Below are 18,013 nucleotides of genomic sequence, written 5' to 3'. Positions count from 1 at the left end.
TGGCTCGATTGCTCTTGTTGATAGGCTGTAGCCCAAACAGACATATTTATGTGTTTAAGATGCAAAAAGCTTTAAACATTTATTAGTTGCTTATGAGCTTTTACATTAGCGGTCAAACAATAAGACAAATTTTGATTTCTATGAAATGTTTTCAAATTAAAATTTCGACTATATTTAATAGTGTTTGAATGCATAAATTGCATATAGCAGTCGAACACGAAATGGTACGTACCAGTTGCAGAGAAATTAATTTTCATTAATTTTTGTTTCAGCGAACACGTAAATATGCAGATTGTGTCGCTGCGAAAGATGATAAGTAAAACCCAACTAAATTTAAGACAAATTTTCTGTCAGAACAAGGCATTAATTCACAGTTTTAGCTCCTGCTGAACATTCTCTTGCCCGTTAAATGGACTTGAATTTCTAGAAGGATACTTATCAGCTGACTCCATAGTGAGTGAGCCATTTGCTCCGTGGAAAATACTAACTCATAGAACAACTTCGGTAACTAAGGCAAGTGGCTACTTCAAGAACTGCTGTTTAATTGAAAGGGAGACAAGAGGTCGAATAAAGTATTACAGCCTGGATTTGGAGCACCGACGTGTGAAAATAGTGTACGTTGAGAAGGGTGTCACCACCTGAAAAGCCGAAAATGATTTTGGATCATCCTTTCAACAGCTTCCGATTGGCCACAACCACTTAGCTCCTGATACTCGTGTTTAGCATAGACCACATTAGTATCAAAATCAGAAAAAATCGACGGGTAGCGATAAAAACATTTACGGGCGCTAAAAAATGTCAATGTCAATTCCACCCAAACAGATCGGAGCGGGCTTCCCTGGCCTCCATACCAAACGATGCCTCTAAATGACGATAGCAGCTTCCAGAGTCCTTTGGGTGCATGGTCATAAACTTATTAAAGAGACCCGGTAAAAAGCTTGTCAAACGGCCAGAAAATGGTGTCACAGTTCTTTACCCTCTTGAAGGCGTCTTCGGATCCCAATCTGGTACTCTTGTAACATCTTGTCGAAAGTGTCGACAGCAAGATGAGGCAGCAGATTTTTTTCAAAGACGTTTGCGATGGTGAGCAGCATTCTATTTATCTGTCAGAGTCCGGGCAGTGTGGAATCTTATCTGTTTAGTGCAATCGCTTTAGCCACCTTGCTTTCAATAGCGTCTAACATTCTTGACAGCTTAAGCTTCTTTATTTTGCTCACACTTCGTGCTCCTTCACAGGGAGGTCTAAAATATTGGATATTGTAGAGCTCGTTTTCTTGCTGGTGGTAAAATCAAATGGTATAAATCGTACCTACAGATTCTCTGAAAAACCCTTCGCCGATCTCATCGTCCGTGCGGGTCCGGAATAAATCGCTGCAGCACTATGGAAACCAACAAAGATGTTGCTGCTGATTCTGCAGATTGCAAATCCCTGGCATAAGTCGAGAGCTGTGCCCAAGCCTTGCAGATGCAAGACTCTAGCTTATTGCACGACTAAACTGGCGGTGGCGGTAGGACGCTGGTGACAGATCCGGTAAAAACCAAATTATAAGGTTAAGTTTAAGACGAAGTGTCGATATCTTCAGGCTACAGCTGGCGATGTTGGCCTGTCTTGATGCAATCGCCAAAGGCATAAAATCTCCGGTTGGCAGGAGCTGAAGACTAGACACAGATATATGTGATGGGGTCAGCCAGGACAGGGCTCTGTCCCGACCGTGTTGGAATATCATACAAAAGATAGGCATAGCGGCTCCTGAAAGAGGTCATTTGATCTCCAGCCTTTATGAGGCGGAGGTCACGTTCGATGGGGTCATTTGTGATGTTTAACAAGCAGCTCCTTTTTTTCTAGACTAAGCACCCAGCTCTGGTGGATGTATTGTGAGCTTGAAAGTGAAACTGCGTTTTAGATGGACGAATAACAGAAGGCGAAAGTATGTTCAATCGTCCCTCTAACTATCGCAGGTTTGATGCTCTTTACACAAATGTTTTTACCCTTGATGACTAAGTTAAAGGTACGCCCGCAAGCAGGGAGCTGTGGATATTGAAGGATGACACTCCTCCTTCAGCTTAAAGAGAAGACCCCCGTGTCAGACCTAACAAAGATGTGTTTTTTTTCTTCGAATATATCATATACAACACAGTGGGCCAGCTCGGGGTAGCTGTAGGACTTCCTAAAATTGAATTCATGTTACGGGATCAGGTGCATGACTATTTTAAGTTTCATCCGCCTGCAATAATTGCTCAAAGCTTTTTGATAGTATTGGAAGCAAACTGAAAGGATGATTGGCTGCTCTGTTGTTCAGTTATCTGTTGTCCAGGCTCCTTTTTTAATACGAGCGCATAGAACAGGATCTCAAACTTCACAGGAGAGATACTTCTGATAGAAGTAGCTAGAAGTATTAGCAGCGGCGTAACTATCAGGCCTTGCGGTGAAAGGAAATGAAAGTCGCCTGCAGCTGATCAGCAGACGGATTTTCGTTTCCTCGTCCGATCAAAGCCAAAAACCACTATGGCCTATCGGATCGGAGAGCTAAAGATGGCTGCTCTTTTAATACTCCTTAAAGCTACCATACCAAAAAGTTGCAGTTGCCGTCTGTACCAGAGAGGATGGTGTTTAGCTTTTCGCTTCAGGTCGATGTTGGAGCCAGGCGACATTTTCCTCTCTATGCATGCAATTTTTGTTTCAGCTCCGACAACAAAATTGTACAATGGTCTGCTTCAAAACATGGGGGCCAAACCTAAATACAGAGTCGTCAAAAATTCTGCACTCTGTATTTATTGCTGATGTACTTTGACCAACCATCGCAAGCATCGATAGCGGAAATGCCATCAACGACTTCTGCTGTTAGCATTCGCATATGAATCAATTTCAAGGCGGACAAGTAATTCTAGCCTCTGCGAAAGTACTAGTGAGAGATTCATCAGGTACATGAAAACAATGCAGAGCACTGTTTGATTTATGTTTTCAAGTCAATTTCATGAGGGATTAATCTGTTCGAAAGCTCCATCTACGCCGTGATAAGAATAAATTAAAATTTCAATTTATAGTATCGGGAATACACAGACTAAATTGAACAGCTTACTGCTACTGAAATAAAAAATCGTTTGTCAACGTTTAAAATAACTCTGCAAATCTGCATAACCGTACACACTGTCTTCCAACCACACTCCGAAATTGACTTTTCACCGGTCTGCTTATTGACCTCCTCTGTACAGAGAATGTCCGGCGGTTGGACAGATCCAGACAATCATAGGCATGCTTTCGCGCTGAAGCGTCTAAGTCAGCCACCTGGGGTTCAATCTCAATATCTAACCCTCATGACGGAATATGAGGATCTCGGACACATGTCTTTAGTGACGAATCTAGGATTAAGTTATCCACACTTTCACGTACCTCGCCATTGTGTTTTTAAGCCCAGCAATCTACCGACGAAGTTACGAGTCGTGTTTGACGCCTGATGCATTGTTTTATTCCAGCATTCATTGAATGAATTTCTTTTCTTCTCTTTCGTTTACGATTGGTTGGTTATACCGAAATAGCGGACATAACCAAAATTAACATTAATTACACTGTCGGCTTTTAACATTGTGTCGCGTGGGTGTAAAAATGATTAATTTCAGCAATCAATTTGGTTTACAGGACCCAGATTTCTACGTGATGCCGAGCCCCAACACGACATTGATGTGGACATTGATATTTTGATGCTGAGAAATGTTTGCAATCATCGAAAATAACTATAACATGGACAGAACTAGTTCAAACATTCGGACACTTCGGGTTATGGCACACGTGTTTCTATTCTACCATGTTGTCTAAGGGGAGCACCCTACCGAAAGTTATTTGCCATCATCATCTTACTAGATGCCACTTCCTGAATGGGGATGATCCGTGCGCTATACTTTAAACGTGAAAGTCTTACCAACATCACGATCAGATCATGGCATGCAAACAGCAATTTTGGCGTCGTTGGTCAATGTATTCTGAAATTCAACCGGTTGTTATACCCCTGCCGAGTCGATATAGCCATGCCCGTCTGTTCGTCTGTCTGTTTCTATGCGAACTAGTCTCTCAGTTTTAAAGCTATCTTAATTAAACTTTGCAGAGGTCCCTTTTTTTGTTGCATGCAGCACATCTGTCAAAATTAGCTAGATCGGACCACTATATCATATAGCTGCCATAAATTGTTGTATGAAAAAATATTTTGTTTTTCAACATGTCTTGACCAAACTCGCCATTTATTAGTTTTACTATACTTCTCATATAAATACAAAATCCTATTAAAATCGGACTACTATATCATATATCTGCCATATGATCGATCGGTTTAAAACCCGTTTTTGTTTATCAAAATATCTTGAAAACTCGGCATTAACTATTTTCCCACTCCTTCTTAGATACTGGCAAAGCACTATAAGCATTATGAAAAGGTTGGGTCTGCAAGGGTATTAGATCTTCGGCGTGCCGAAGATAGCCTTTCTTTCTCGTTTACTTTAATGACATTAACAGGTTATGTTAAGTTTATGCTAACTACTTTCAGCATATAAAAATAAATGCAATAAGCACACACATACACACATTTACGAACCTTCGCTATTTTCGAACTCTGTTAATTGTCAGGACCTTTTAAAATTAAGTTTTGTTAATAAATTTGTTGTGTACATATCATCCGAGCAACAACTTGTGTCGCTTAGTAACTTAATGATGGTTTTGGCGACGTATCCATGATATAATTATATAGTTGTCTGGCTCGAGGTCCGGGTATGTTTAAATAAAACAATGAAAACAATTTTATTCTATTTTGCTTATAATATATTTCGGTTGCACATCGGCAAACCATCTTCAAGACACTTACACAAGGTACAAAAATCCATTAACATCAAAATATATTAAATTAAACAATAAATTGGCACATTTCACACACATTATTTTACACGTCTGCGGTTTTTGACGTGGAGATTCAAACTGAGTCTGTTTGTCTGTTCAATAGTAACTTTATTGCATTTTGTTAAAGCTTTATAAAAGCCCACTCGATATTAGATTCTTAAAGATAAACAAGTAAGAGGTTCTAGTCGGGAGCTCCCGACTAGGGGATACCCTGAACCCTCTTATTCCAACACCAAATAAATTAATAAAAAAAAGTTCCCTTGGCAGGGCTCGAATTTGCAACTGACCGCATTACTTACTGTCGACTCTACTCAACAGGCACACCAGCAAAAAAAAAATAATAATACATTCCCCGGTAGGGCTCGAACTCGCGACAGACCGCACCACTTGCTATGCCTCTACTCAGCAGCCACACCAACAATTAAGTACTTATGATAAAAAAGGAACTAAAATAACATTACAAAAAAAGATGCAATTACCATGATATTAGAATGCGAAGCAGACGCGCATGAATGTGTGTGTACATGTATACAGAAATTCTTAAAGCTGCTGCCCCATTCAATTGCGCAGTTGCATATAACTTTGTTTGTTTCTTAACCGATCTTTATGAAATTTTCTACAGTATATCTTATTGTACCATAGAATATTTGTGTATTCTGAAAAAATCAATTGCATTTAAATTGTGGTTTAAATTGGTTGGCAATAAAAGTTGGGTTATTAACTTGATTTATAGCTCTGGGGTGGTAGCGGGGAGGTGGCGATAGGTATGAAATGAAAGATACTTGAAATATCTATAATATTCTAGAAGCAGCATATCATGTTTGGTGGCTCTAGCTCTTATTATTTACCCAATTTGCTAAAAAAAACTGGATGTCGATATCGATTGCTTGGAAACGGAGTAAGTTATCGATTATCGGAAACAAACTCGATCTGCGCGGGAACTAGGAGCATCTACATCTAAAATTTCAAGTCTCTAGCTCTTATAGGTTCTGAGATCCTTTGACTCATACATACGGACGGACGGACGGACAGACAGACAGACGGACATGGCTAGATCGACTCGGCTATTGATGCTGATCAAGAATATATATACTTTATGGGGTCGGAGATGCTTCCTTCTGCCTGTTACATACATTTGGATTTTGCACAAGTACAATATACCCTTTTACCCATTTTTAATGGGTTCAGGGTATAAAAACACAGAGAAGAGGCTCTCGTCGGGAGAACTCTATTTGGGAATTCCGTAAACCAAAGACAATGTAAACACTAAGATAGGTAACACTATACAACAAAATACAACCTTGCAGCTATATTTTATGAATTAGGAATTAGGAACAATAACGAAATCAGTATCATTGCGCTCTCCGAACTGAAAGACCGAAAAAGCTTAAAATAGAATGTAAGAGAAGTGCAGGCAATTATGTTTGTATGTGTGTTAATATATTTACCTATCAGCGTATTTGAGTGTGTTGCTATGCACTGCTCTACTGATCTGACTGTTACCGGCAAAGGAATAAATTTTGTTAGTTTTCTAGCCCTGACCAAAATTGTATTCACATATGAATGCATGTTGTATACGTCGTTCGTCTGGCTTTTGGAGAGCGGACAAGCCAGTCGGCTTGCATGTCGTGTAAAGTGGGAAAAGCCAGGCTAGAGATTTTGCGTCACATTCAAATGTATGGGCCTTACTCATCTTAGTGTTTATATTGTCTTTGCCTGAAGCCTGGCACTACTTGCCACCGCCTCTACCCGAAAGATATGCAACATACAAGATTTAATTTTCTCTTTGTAGTGCAGCTTCAAGTGATGTTGATGCCAGATACCTTAGAGCATGTTTAACGCCTGCAAGGTGTAAGCTTCGTGGTTCCCTATTGCACTGCGTTAATTTTGTTACAGCCACATCAGTTTCCCCACAAGTGATTGGAATGGCGGCGCATTCATTTTACGACACTCCTTATTTTTGAAAACATCTTGGTATCCTGCATCCAAAGGCGTGCAGTTTTCATTGTTTTGTTGACAAATCAAATCGCGAATTCATTGCGACTGTCTTTCTTAAGCTGGTATAAGCCAGGTTCATTTTTTACCATTTACCATAACAACGTGCTGACCTTCATTGGTAATGCGAAAAGTTTTATTCAACATCAGAGCGTCGTACTCTATGTTCATTGCCAAGTGAACCTTTGGAACAGCTAATAGACACGTAGGATGTAGGTATTCCTGGTACTTACCAATGCGCCAAGAATGCTCTACTGCTTCTTGGTTCGTCCTCGCTTTCCAGAGCGAACTAATTTTTGTCTACCTGGTCCCAAACGTGGTTCCTTGACTGCACTCACCAAATTGTCGCAAGTGCTGTCATTTTTTATTCCGACGTTTACTTCGTCGTCTGAACCATTGTCATAACTTAAGCCGACGTTGGCTTCGTGGTCTAAGCCACTACCACTATTTAAACCAACGTTGGATTCGATTCCTTCGTCGTATGAGTCTTCAATTTCGATATTTCCTATGCTCGATTGACTCTCAATATTTTGTGCACACGTTGCAAGATTAATGGCTCCAGTATCGCCTAATTCAGTGCTTAATTGCTCATCGAACAGAGCATCCCTCTTCTCGATCACTTGTCCAGAGGTCGAATTATACGAACGATGTACTTTTCATACTCGCATATCCGATGGTATTATTATTATCCCTTGGCGCGGAATTTACTTTGCCGCTTACCCTTTTCCAAAGTCATTTCCATGGAACTAAAAATTTAAAGTGACAAATGGAGGGTGGTTTACCATTCCATGCTTCCATTGGCGTCATATTTCTAAGCGCTCTTAAAAGTATATTCGCCTATAAGATTCCTTCAAAGCAGAATGTACAAGCAGGCATCGTGACATTACAACCAATGTTTGGTTCGCCCTTCTTTCTGCTGTGACGTATACGGTATTGTCAGTTGTCGTGCTATATCGGTATTTTTGAGATACTCCTCAAATGTTTTGTTCACGTATTCACGCTCATTGTCGCTAAGAAAACACGTTATCCGTCTACCCCTTTGCTTCTCCACCAAATACTTAAATGCAAAAAAGAAAACCTCATCGTTCACTTTTATGAAATATATGAAGGTGCGCCGAGACTTATAGGAAATATCGATTACCGCTAATTAATCTGGTCTCAAACACACATCAGCATGAACTAGTTCGAAAAGTTTTCTGGTGAATTAGAAAATGCAAGTACAACACGTGTATTTTGCTCATCAAACATGACTTACTTGACACTTTGGATGAAAGATCAGCCCCTTCTATCACATGCACCATTTACTTTGTGGCAAAATCAATCGTGCTCCAAGAAACTTAAGTGGCCATATTGTTAATGCCAAAGTGCTTCGCCCGCAGAAAAACAGTTATTGGTTCTTACATTAACTCATGTCAGACACAAGAAAGCGCCGAATTTAGCTCAGCGGAGTGCTCGGGGTCAGGTTAAATATTCTACTTTTTAGAGTTTTTCCTGAAACTCAAATTGAAAAAGCCGTAATAAATGCATCATCAAAAATCCTAATTTTGTTAATTCAAAATTATATATGTAGCTGCAAACAAATGATTTTAATTTAAAACGAACCGTATAGTCTGTTGATACAACTCAATAAAGACGCGCATGAATGTGTGCGTGTACATAAATTCGTGCATTTGCGCTTTGTTTGTCAAATTTAGGTACTCTCTATAACAAATTTGCTCAAAACGCAGGGTTTTGATATCGACTACCAGAAACAAGCTCTTACTGCGCGGGCACTAGAAGGACCTATGTTTCAAATTTCAAGTCTAAAGCTCTTGTAGGTTCCTTGCATACCCAACCTTTTCATAATGCTCATAGTGCTCTGCTCTAAGAAGCACAGGGTAAATAGCTAATGCCGAGTTTGGTCAAAATTTTTTTATACCAAAAAGGTTTTTAATCAAAAACCTAGTTTTCGACCGATTATTTCTATGGCAGATATATGATATAGTAGTCCGATCGTAATAGAATTTTGCATATATATGAGGAGCATAGTAGAACCATAATGTTTTTCATACAACAACTTAATTTTCGACCGGTAGTTCCTATTGCAGCTATATAACATAGTGGTCCGACCTAGTTGGTTCTGACATATGTACTGCGTGCAACAGAAAGAGGGACTTCTGCAAAGTTTCTTAAAGATAGCTTTAAAACTGAAAAACTAGTTCGCAGAGAAACAGACAGACGGACATGGCTATAACGACTCGGCTGTTGATATTGATCAAGAATATATATACTTTATAGGGTCGGAGATGTCTCCTTCTATGCGGTACACATGTCACGATAAAATTATAATACCCTCTGCAAGGGTATAGCAATACACTATGCATGCAGAAATTACTTTTGCGTTGGCATCCATGAACCTTGCCAATATAACCACACGTATTGTTTATAGCCTCTGTGTTTCTTACCCGATCTTTAATAAACTTCCTTGAGTAAATCTTATTGTGCATTGAATAATCGTATATTAGCAATAGTTTTAAAATAGTATTTTACATTGTGTGATTCCAATAGGAACTTCTACTTGTTTGATTTTACGGGGTTGTTGAGCATAGCCACTAACCATACAATGCATATATGTATATGAATAAATATATGTATGCATGCTAGTTTTAAATCCTAACAGCCCAAAAAAATGTGTGTGTATGCATGTGCCTCGCTCTCACTCATTGCTTTGCGCACTTGTGTGCATCTCTTTCTCTCTATATAGCTTCCCAAAAAACCCCGACATTTACAAACATACATGTTTATGTTGTGTGGATGTGCGCACAAGTAGATCGCGGCGCTTGTCGTGAGCCAGAGGTTATTTCTTCAATTGTGTGCCTTTTGTGCCTGTGTTAGCAATAGGCACACACATTTAAATGTTCTATCGTGTATTTCTTTGTACAGTCAGGCATAATGAGAAAAATGTAATCTAATTTTATTTAAATCACAATCAATGGACCTAAATGAAATATTTATATTTATTTGCTGTTTACTGTAGGGATCTATTTTGCTTAAAATAAAAAAAAAGAAGTCGTATTTCTGCAAGGGCAATTCATCGTCGGCTTGTCGAAGAATTTTAAGACCAAAAATTGACGCACACTCTTTCGAGTATGCAGTTGTGTGATATTATTAAAGGGTTTGGCCTGTTCATGTGCAAACTTGCTATTTTCCATGCTTGTTGTAAGGGTAAGGGTACCTGAACGTTGGCATGTGTGCATGATAAATTATTGGGTCGGCCATCCACGCACACTTACACACTTTTCTATATGGATGGAAACATTTATGCGCTTGTGTGCGTGTTGGTTGCCTGCCTGCCCGATGCAAATTTGACAAAATTTAAAATTTGGCATTTGTTTACACGCACATATAGACACACACATAATGGATGCGTAAATTTGGGCGTCGGGCACGGTCTTTTTTTTTTTTTTTGGCATGCATGCGGTGGGCTTAATTGAAACAGGTGGACCGCACTTGCCGCTCATTTGCACTTTGATATGCAACAAAATGCAAATGATCTTTTTATAATTTTAATGATATTGTAAAAGTTTTAAATTTAAGGGTTTTATGACTGGCAATTAATGATCAGAATGTCTAGCATGCGTCTGGATCCATACGATTTTTATTACCTGTCCACATATTTGTGCCTTTTGCGGCCGAAAGCCCACCGCAGGCATGCCAAAACAAACAAAGACCGTGCCCGTCGCCCACATTTACGCACCCATTGATGAAAATATCTCCGTCTCACGACAAGCCCTTGATCAGCTCATTCGCACACATTTGTGTGTGTGTATCGAGCTCGAAATTCACAATTAACAAGTAAGAGGTTCTAGTCGGAAGCTCCCGACTAGGGGATACCCTGAACCCTCTTCTTCCAACATCAAATGGATATATATATATTCTATTTTAGAAGCTATATGCCAAGTTTGGTGACTCTAGCTCTTATTATTTACCAAAATTGCCCAAAACACAGGATATCGATATCGATTTTTATCGATTGCTTGGAAACGGTGTAAGTTATCGATTATCGGAAACAAACTCGAACTGCGCGGGAACTAGGAGCATCTACATCTAAAATTTCAAGTCTCTAGCTCTTATAGGTTCTGAGATCATTGCGTTCATACATACGGACGGACGGACGGACAGACAGACGGACATAGCTAGATCGACTCGGCTATTGATGTTGATCAAGAATATATATACTTTATGGGGTCGGAGATGCTTCCTTCTGCCTGTTACATACATTTGGATTTTACAAAAATACAATATACCCTTATAAACATTTTTAATGGGTTCAGGGTATAAAAACTAATACATATATATATTACAATAAGGCATTAAACGCAGGGACGTTGTGCACTGAGCGAGATGCGGCTTCATACTGAACGTTCGGTCTTCGAGGCCGGCGTTCGGCTGCCACTCTCAGCAGTCTTATTCTATCTGGGCACACTTAAATGGTCGCAGGCACCCTTGGGGTTCTGTCGTTGCGATTTATCGTTATCCAATAAAAAGGCTGTTTGGTATATCTATGCATTGTATGGTTAGTGGCATAGCTCTTAAAGCTTAAGAGGTATACACAAAGGACAGGAATTTAATATAGATTTTTATCGATTGCTTGGAATCGTGGAACTTTTCGACCATCGGAAACAAACTGCGAGGGCTTCACCTAAGTTCAACATAGTGATATAAGATCGACTTGATTACTGATGTTGGCCAAGAATATATATACTTTATGGTATCGGAGGTGCTTCCTTCTTACTGTTACATACATTTACACAAAACCAACTTTTTACCCATTTTCACTGCATTTAGGGTATAGGAAGATCAGCTTCAACATCAAGGGGGAACACGTCAACGCACCGAAATTTCGCTATCACACGACCGCCAGGTCGGCATGAAGAAAACATTGACAGTAGTGACGAAGAAATTAGAAAAGAATAAAAAGAATTCATAGATGCTTGGGAAATTATAATCGGACACAAAATGGATGCACAGAGAACTTACACACTAGATTGCAGATACATAAAGCTTGCAAATTTCGTTATCTGTATAAAAATGTTATAAATATATTAATCTTCCTTAAGATTCTCCCTATGGACCAACCCCCTTTAATAATAAACTGTATAATTTTGGTCCTTTTCTACTATGCCTTCTGTGCAGCCAACAACTGAACAACGGCACGAGTGTAAATGGTTAAAAACGTCCGTCTGTCTGTCCGTATATATGAACGGGACTTGGCGCCTCTAAATTGTGAACGCAGGTCCTCTTAGTGCCCGCACAGTTGAAGTCTATAGATTATCCCGGTATCATGCAATTGATATCGGAATCCTGTTTTTTGAGAATTCTTTTCGGTTTTAAGAGCAAGTCACAAAGTTTGATGTTTAGCCTCTAGAATGGTATATATATAATATAAAAGGATCATGTATTTTTTTATTTTATGGCCACCGCCGCCCATTGCTAAGCCCCATCGCTATAAATCAAATCAAAAAATCTATTAGAAATACTCACCAAATGGTGCTAATGGCTGTTCTGTAAAAATGGGGATGGTCTATAGTACATTATTATCTACAGCAGAAAATTACAGTATGCCAAGAAAATGTTTTGACAAAGCGAAAAATTCATATTTTCGAGATTAATATGCAATTTAAACTACATACTTTTAATGCTTTATTTTCTACATATTTTATATCGATATATTATTTTTCTTAGAACTATTTAAAAAAAACATATTGAGATCCATTACTCCAAACATTTTTTAAAAATCAAAATTAAGAAGTATCCATTTTTAATGGTGTCAAGAAATTGTTTTGACAAAACGTTTTTAGACCTATAATATTCATGAAAATACGTAAAAACAAGACGCTAATACTTTGTATGACGGCCTTTGGCAGCACATACAGCCTGTAATCTCCGGTTCATAGACTTAACTAGGTTATCCATATTATAAGTTTCAGGAATCTTTATCCATTCTTCAAGAATAGCAGCTTTCAATTCGTCGCGAGATTTCGGACTCCTTTTTGCCACTTTTTTCTTTAAAAAGGACCAAACATTTTCAATAGGATTTATGTCAGGGCTCTGTGGAGGAGTGTCCAATACTTTTTTACAGTTGTATAGCAACCACATCTTTACTATATGATCCTTATGCTTGGGGTCATTGTCTTGGTAAAATTTGAAATTTGGTCTGTTGCCATCAAAAAACCCAAATTTATGAGCGCTACTTATTAAATAAGTCTTAAATATTTCCAAATATTTGGCAGCATCCATAGTGTTTTCAATAAAAGCCAAGTCACCAACGCCCTTGCTTGATATACAGCCCCATACCATCACGGAGAGTTTTCCAAACTTTACCGTCGGTATTATGTTCCGGGCTTCCAATGCCTTTAAGGGCTTCCGCCAGACTCTGGATGGTCCATCATCACAATATAACATAATTTTAGTTTCGTCACAGAATATGACGTCATCCCAATACCCTGCTGGCTTCCTCAAGTGCATTTGCGCGAATGAAAGCCGCTTCTCAATATTATTATTTGAAAGCAGGGGCTTCTTACGTGCAACCCGTAATGTCTAGGCATTGGAATTCAGGATCTTTCTTATTGTTTCATGGGAAACATTGATACCACTTTCTTGCTCAAGATCCCGTGAAATGTTCCTGATAGAAATTTTGGGATTTTGTTCCACTTTCCTCAATATTTTCCGCTCATCACAATCAGATAGTTTTCGCGGACGCCCACTTGAGACCTTTGTGTCTAGTCTATTTTCATTTTTTGCGCGGTCCAAGATGTTATATATTGTTTGTCTGGACAACGAAAACATCTCGGATAACTCTATCACTGTTTTGCCGATCTGGTGGTTATAGTAAACCAATTGGGCAATATTAAAAGATGTTCGCTTCCCTGGCATTTTTGTTTGTCCACAAAGTTCAACACGCGCTCAAAATTTCTTCAGAAAATGCTAACAGAATTCATAGGCAAAGTAAGAGGCAAAATATGAAAACTGAATTCTAACGGGATCGCATCAAAAGCGAATTGCGAAATCGATGACAGTGGTTGTCAAAACAATTGCTTGACACCATTAAAAATGGATTATTTTTGATTTTTTAAAATTGTTTGGAGTAATCGATCTCAATATGTATTTTTTTAAACTAGTTCTTAGAAAAATAATAAATCAATATAAAATATAAAATACATAAAAACATTAAAAGAATGTTGTGTAAAGTGCACCTTAATCTGGAAAATATGAATTTTTCGCTTTGTCAAAACAATTTGTTGACATACTGTATCTCAAGATCGGTTGATTAACGCAGAAGTTATTAAAGAAAACGTGTGGCCATTTTGTCATGTCACATTTACATAATCGGATCTTTTGTGCTATAAATCTAATCGCAATTGAATGCAAAACTCTGTGTTGCTATTTTAATTTAGCTTTTTTTTATGTTACAACTCAATTCTTGGTATGTGTATGAGTTGTATTTGATGTTAGTAGAAGGTTAAGTATATTCCGTAGCAGGTACTCGATTAGAGCACTCTTAGTTTTTTGGAAAGCTGTGACATTCATCATTTGATATAAATACATTTATGAAGCATCCCCGCTCAAAAAATAGATCTATCTAAACTAAATTCAAATTTAAATGTTTCCGCCACATCCGATTAATTAACGTGATGCGAGCATCAGTGATTTCAAACAAAGTTACGTGGAAATGATGAATGCTTTGGAAAAACAAAGCGTCTCTAGCTGCTCTGTATCCAAAGCGTGGGACATCTTTCAACGAAATCGAAATTCAAGAGCCAATCGGCTTTTATGACTTGGGAAGTATAGAGAAAAATACGGATACGTGGTAGACAACATTTATAATAATAAATGGTTAATTTGGCTGAGTTGAGTTGAGTTTATCCCTTAATAAATAGACAAAGAACAATAATGTCAAAACTATTTCGGCCCTTATATGGCCGACTGTCAGTCATATTGAAAATGTCAAGTCGTCGTATGACGCAAAATATGAAATCACTGCAAAACTATCCATTATAACTTATTCGATAGTATAGTCTAATAGGCTGATATAGATAATATAGGCTCAATAGCAATACTGAAATCTAAAACCGCTATAATTAAAGACATAAGCACACGGCTCCTAATAAATAAGTCCATAAAATTTAAAATTTGGCATATTTACACCAACAAATTTATATATGGTAATACATACTATTACAAATGTGTTTAATAGTGTGTGCATGATCACTCTAAAAAAGATTATATGTTTACGTGCAGCACAAAGAGAACAACTCAACCATTTATACATTTAAGCGATCCTTTAGACAAATGAGATCAAATCAAAGCAATTAATCCAATTGAATTACTGAGAGGATCGGCGATCTTGTTCTTTCGCAAAAAGTTTGACGGTTATTGCTTAAAGCTAGGCACCTATAATAATATTAAAATATGCGCTTAATACAATACATTTGTTTTAGTCGTACCTCTTTCGTAATTTGATCGAGCGCATTATCCTCGGCATTAACGCATATATTGTTCCGCCGCCGACCGGCGCCTGTACTGTCCATTGCATTCAAAATTATTATAAACTTTAATGGTTTTCACCTATTAAAATTAATCACAAGTTTTAAATTTAACGTTGTGATGCACCGACGTCAATTATATCAGCTCTTAAGTTGAATTATCCAAAATATCGACTGATCTGAAACAAAAGTTTATTGTATAAATATGTTTCTACTCGTTTCCTATTTTATACCCTTGCAGATAGTTTACAAATTTGTTAGCTATATATTAAACGGTATTTTTATTGTATTTTAATAGTTGCGTCGTATATTGCGGTACATGACGGAGATGGTCGAGTCTGAATATCGAGTAGCTTTAATTAAAACTACGTTCGAATATAAAGTTATATATGTACATATGTATGTCCATATGTACGTTAGTATGCGGAACATATTGTATTTTTTCATTTTGCCTTTGTCTGCAAGGGTCGTTTAAAAATTGTAAGGCTTGCATACATACATCTTCTTGTTAATCCCAATCTTCAGTCAGTATTACTTAATTTTTATTATTATTTATTATTTAATGTAGGTTTGTATATATTTCTTCCTTTTAGTATATTCAGAAAGGAATTAGTTTTGTTTAATGGTAGAAGGTTATATTATATAGTGAGCGATTTAATATAAATTATAAATAAATGTAAAAACTCCTAAAAATAAACGAATACAATATGTTTACAAATTTAGCTTTTACTTCTATTAACCTGAACCTCTAAAACGAGTTTTACTAGATGTACGTCAAGTTAGCATCGATTTTCGGAACATAGATTCGAAGCCGGAATCACTTAATATTTAATGCTTTAAGTGCGTCAAACTAACGACGTGACTTAGGGTCGAGTTTTGGATCCAAAACTGAAATCTCTTACTTTTATATGCATTTATTTATGTTTCTAAGCACATAAGCAAATACAGCTTTAATACAGAATGGTAAAAAGGAAATTGTTTATTATCTACAATCATTTGTTTTTTTCATTTTAATTTATAATATGGGTAAGCCTTAGGGCTGCATAATTAAGTTTTCACCATCTTTTTTTTATCTTAGCTCGAAAACCGCATATACATGATTAAAGACTATAATTTCACCTAACAAACTGTGAAAACTTGGCTAAAGTCGTCGGTACCGTTATTAAGATATTTGGAAATGAGTGCAGCAGCCCTGTTGCCAGCCTCATACAATATGACCGGACAAAATCAACCTTGTCCTTGAGCCCAAATATCTTATATCAGGGACAATTGCCCCCAATGAGCGCTATACCCTTTTGAAGATACATGTTTTAAGAAGCTTTTGGCATTAATTTTTAACAAATACATGGTACAGTGTCTGAGAAAACTATTTAATTGTAAACCAATTCATTCATAAGGTCTGTTGAACAGATAGTTTCTACTGAACCACTGTTTGGATTTAGTGGTGCACAATTTTAAACAGCATATTGGGAAAAAAATAATTCGAAATGTCTGTATTCATGAAAAAACTGAATGGACTCATAAGGAAATAAATAATTCGAAATGTCTGTATTCATGAAAAAACTGAATGGACTCATAAAGAATTAACTTAATAAGTCAAATCAAGATATAAGAGAAGTATGCAGTCATAGCCAACCGTGCAGTTTCTACTGAACCACTGTTTGGATTCAGTGTTGCACAATTTTAAACAGCATTGGGGAAAAAATAATTCGTAATTTATGTATCCATGAAAAAACTGAACGGACTCATAAATAATTAACTTAATAAGTCAAATCAAGATATAAGAGAAGTATGCAGTCACAGCCAACCGTGCAGTTTTTGAGAAAATCGCATTGTTGTTTAATACTCATATTAACGCAATAATAATTGATGGCAATATTTACCTTACATTAAATCTTTATATATAAAACTGTTTGTCCTGACTGACCGACCGTCTGAATGATTGGTGATCAACGCACAGCCCAAACCGTAAGAGCTAGGAAGCTGAAATTTTCACTGTAGTTACCTTATGTGATGAAACTGCACGCTAAGGTGATGTTTCGGATAATTTCCACCCGCTAGTATGAAAAATCGCGAATAACGTTTGTATGAAACTTTTTTCTTTACCATCCGATCGGCGTCAAGCTCAATTTCAAAGTTCTTTGTTCAAACTTATTTGATGGGTGTTTTACACTTTTCCCAAAATGTATTTCTCCCTAGTGGAAATGGGGGTCACAGATTTGGTGGATAACGTTTCGCTCTCAAACTCATTTTCACGGATCTAATTAAAAATAATTTTCAAAGCTTTTCGAGAACCTTTATTTTGTACGTACCATGGACAAGGTTTGGCTATACCCGCTAGTTACAAATATAAGGTGGTAATATTTGAAAGTATTTGCAACTATATTTACTATTTTTACAGATAATGGCCCACAGTAGTTTGCATATAGAGCTCGATTTATCAACCATTTTCTTTTTTATACCCTGAACCCATTAAAAATGGGTATAAGGGTAATGGTATTTGTGCAAAATCCAAATGTATGTAACAGGCAGAAGGAAGCTTCTCCGGACCCAGAAAGTATATATATTCTTGATCATCATCAATAGCCGAGTCGATCTAGCCATGTCCGTC

The 18,013-nt window shown here is 37.5% G+C and overlaps 1 protein-coding gene across 3 annotated transcripts in view; it reads right to left on the bottom strand.

Moving 5' to 3' along the window:
• Positions 1-16,052, bottom strand: part of LOC115768244 (leucine-rich repeat flightless-interacting protein 2) — a 74,205-nt gene extending 58,153 nt beyond the window's left edge. The window contains exons 1-2 of one of the 3 annotated variants that reach the window (XM_030712774.1): positions 15,902-16,052; positions 15,364-15,581 (exon numbers count right to left, since the gene is read on the bottom strand). In XM_030712774.1, coding sequence (XP_030568634.1) covers positions 15,364-15,447 — 84 coding nt within the window. In that variant the 5' untranslated portion in view covers positions 15,448-15,581; positions 15,902-16,052. The remainder of the gene's footprint in view (positions 1-15,363; positions 15,582-15,901) is intronic. The other 2 variants (XM_030712771.1, XM_030712772.1) reach the window with 2 other exon arrangements.
• Positions 16,053-18,013: the final 1,961 nt, after the last annotated feature.

This window comes from Drosophila novamexicana, unplaced genomic scaffold (assembly GCF_003285875.2).
Source record: "Drosophila novamexicana strain 15010-1031.04,08,12 unplaced genomic scaffold, DnovRS2.1 tig00001720-arrow-arrow-pilon, whole genome shotgun sequence".
NCBI classification, from domain to species: Eukaryota; Metazoa; Arthropoda; class Insecta; order Diptera; family Drosophilidae; genus Drosophila; species Drosophila novamexicana.
Note: the sequence above shows the minus strand (reverse complement) of the source record. Positions and strands in the feature narration are given on the sequence as shown.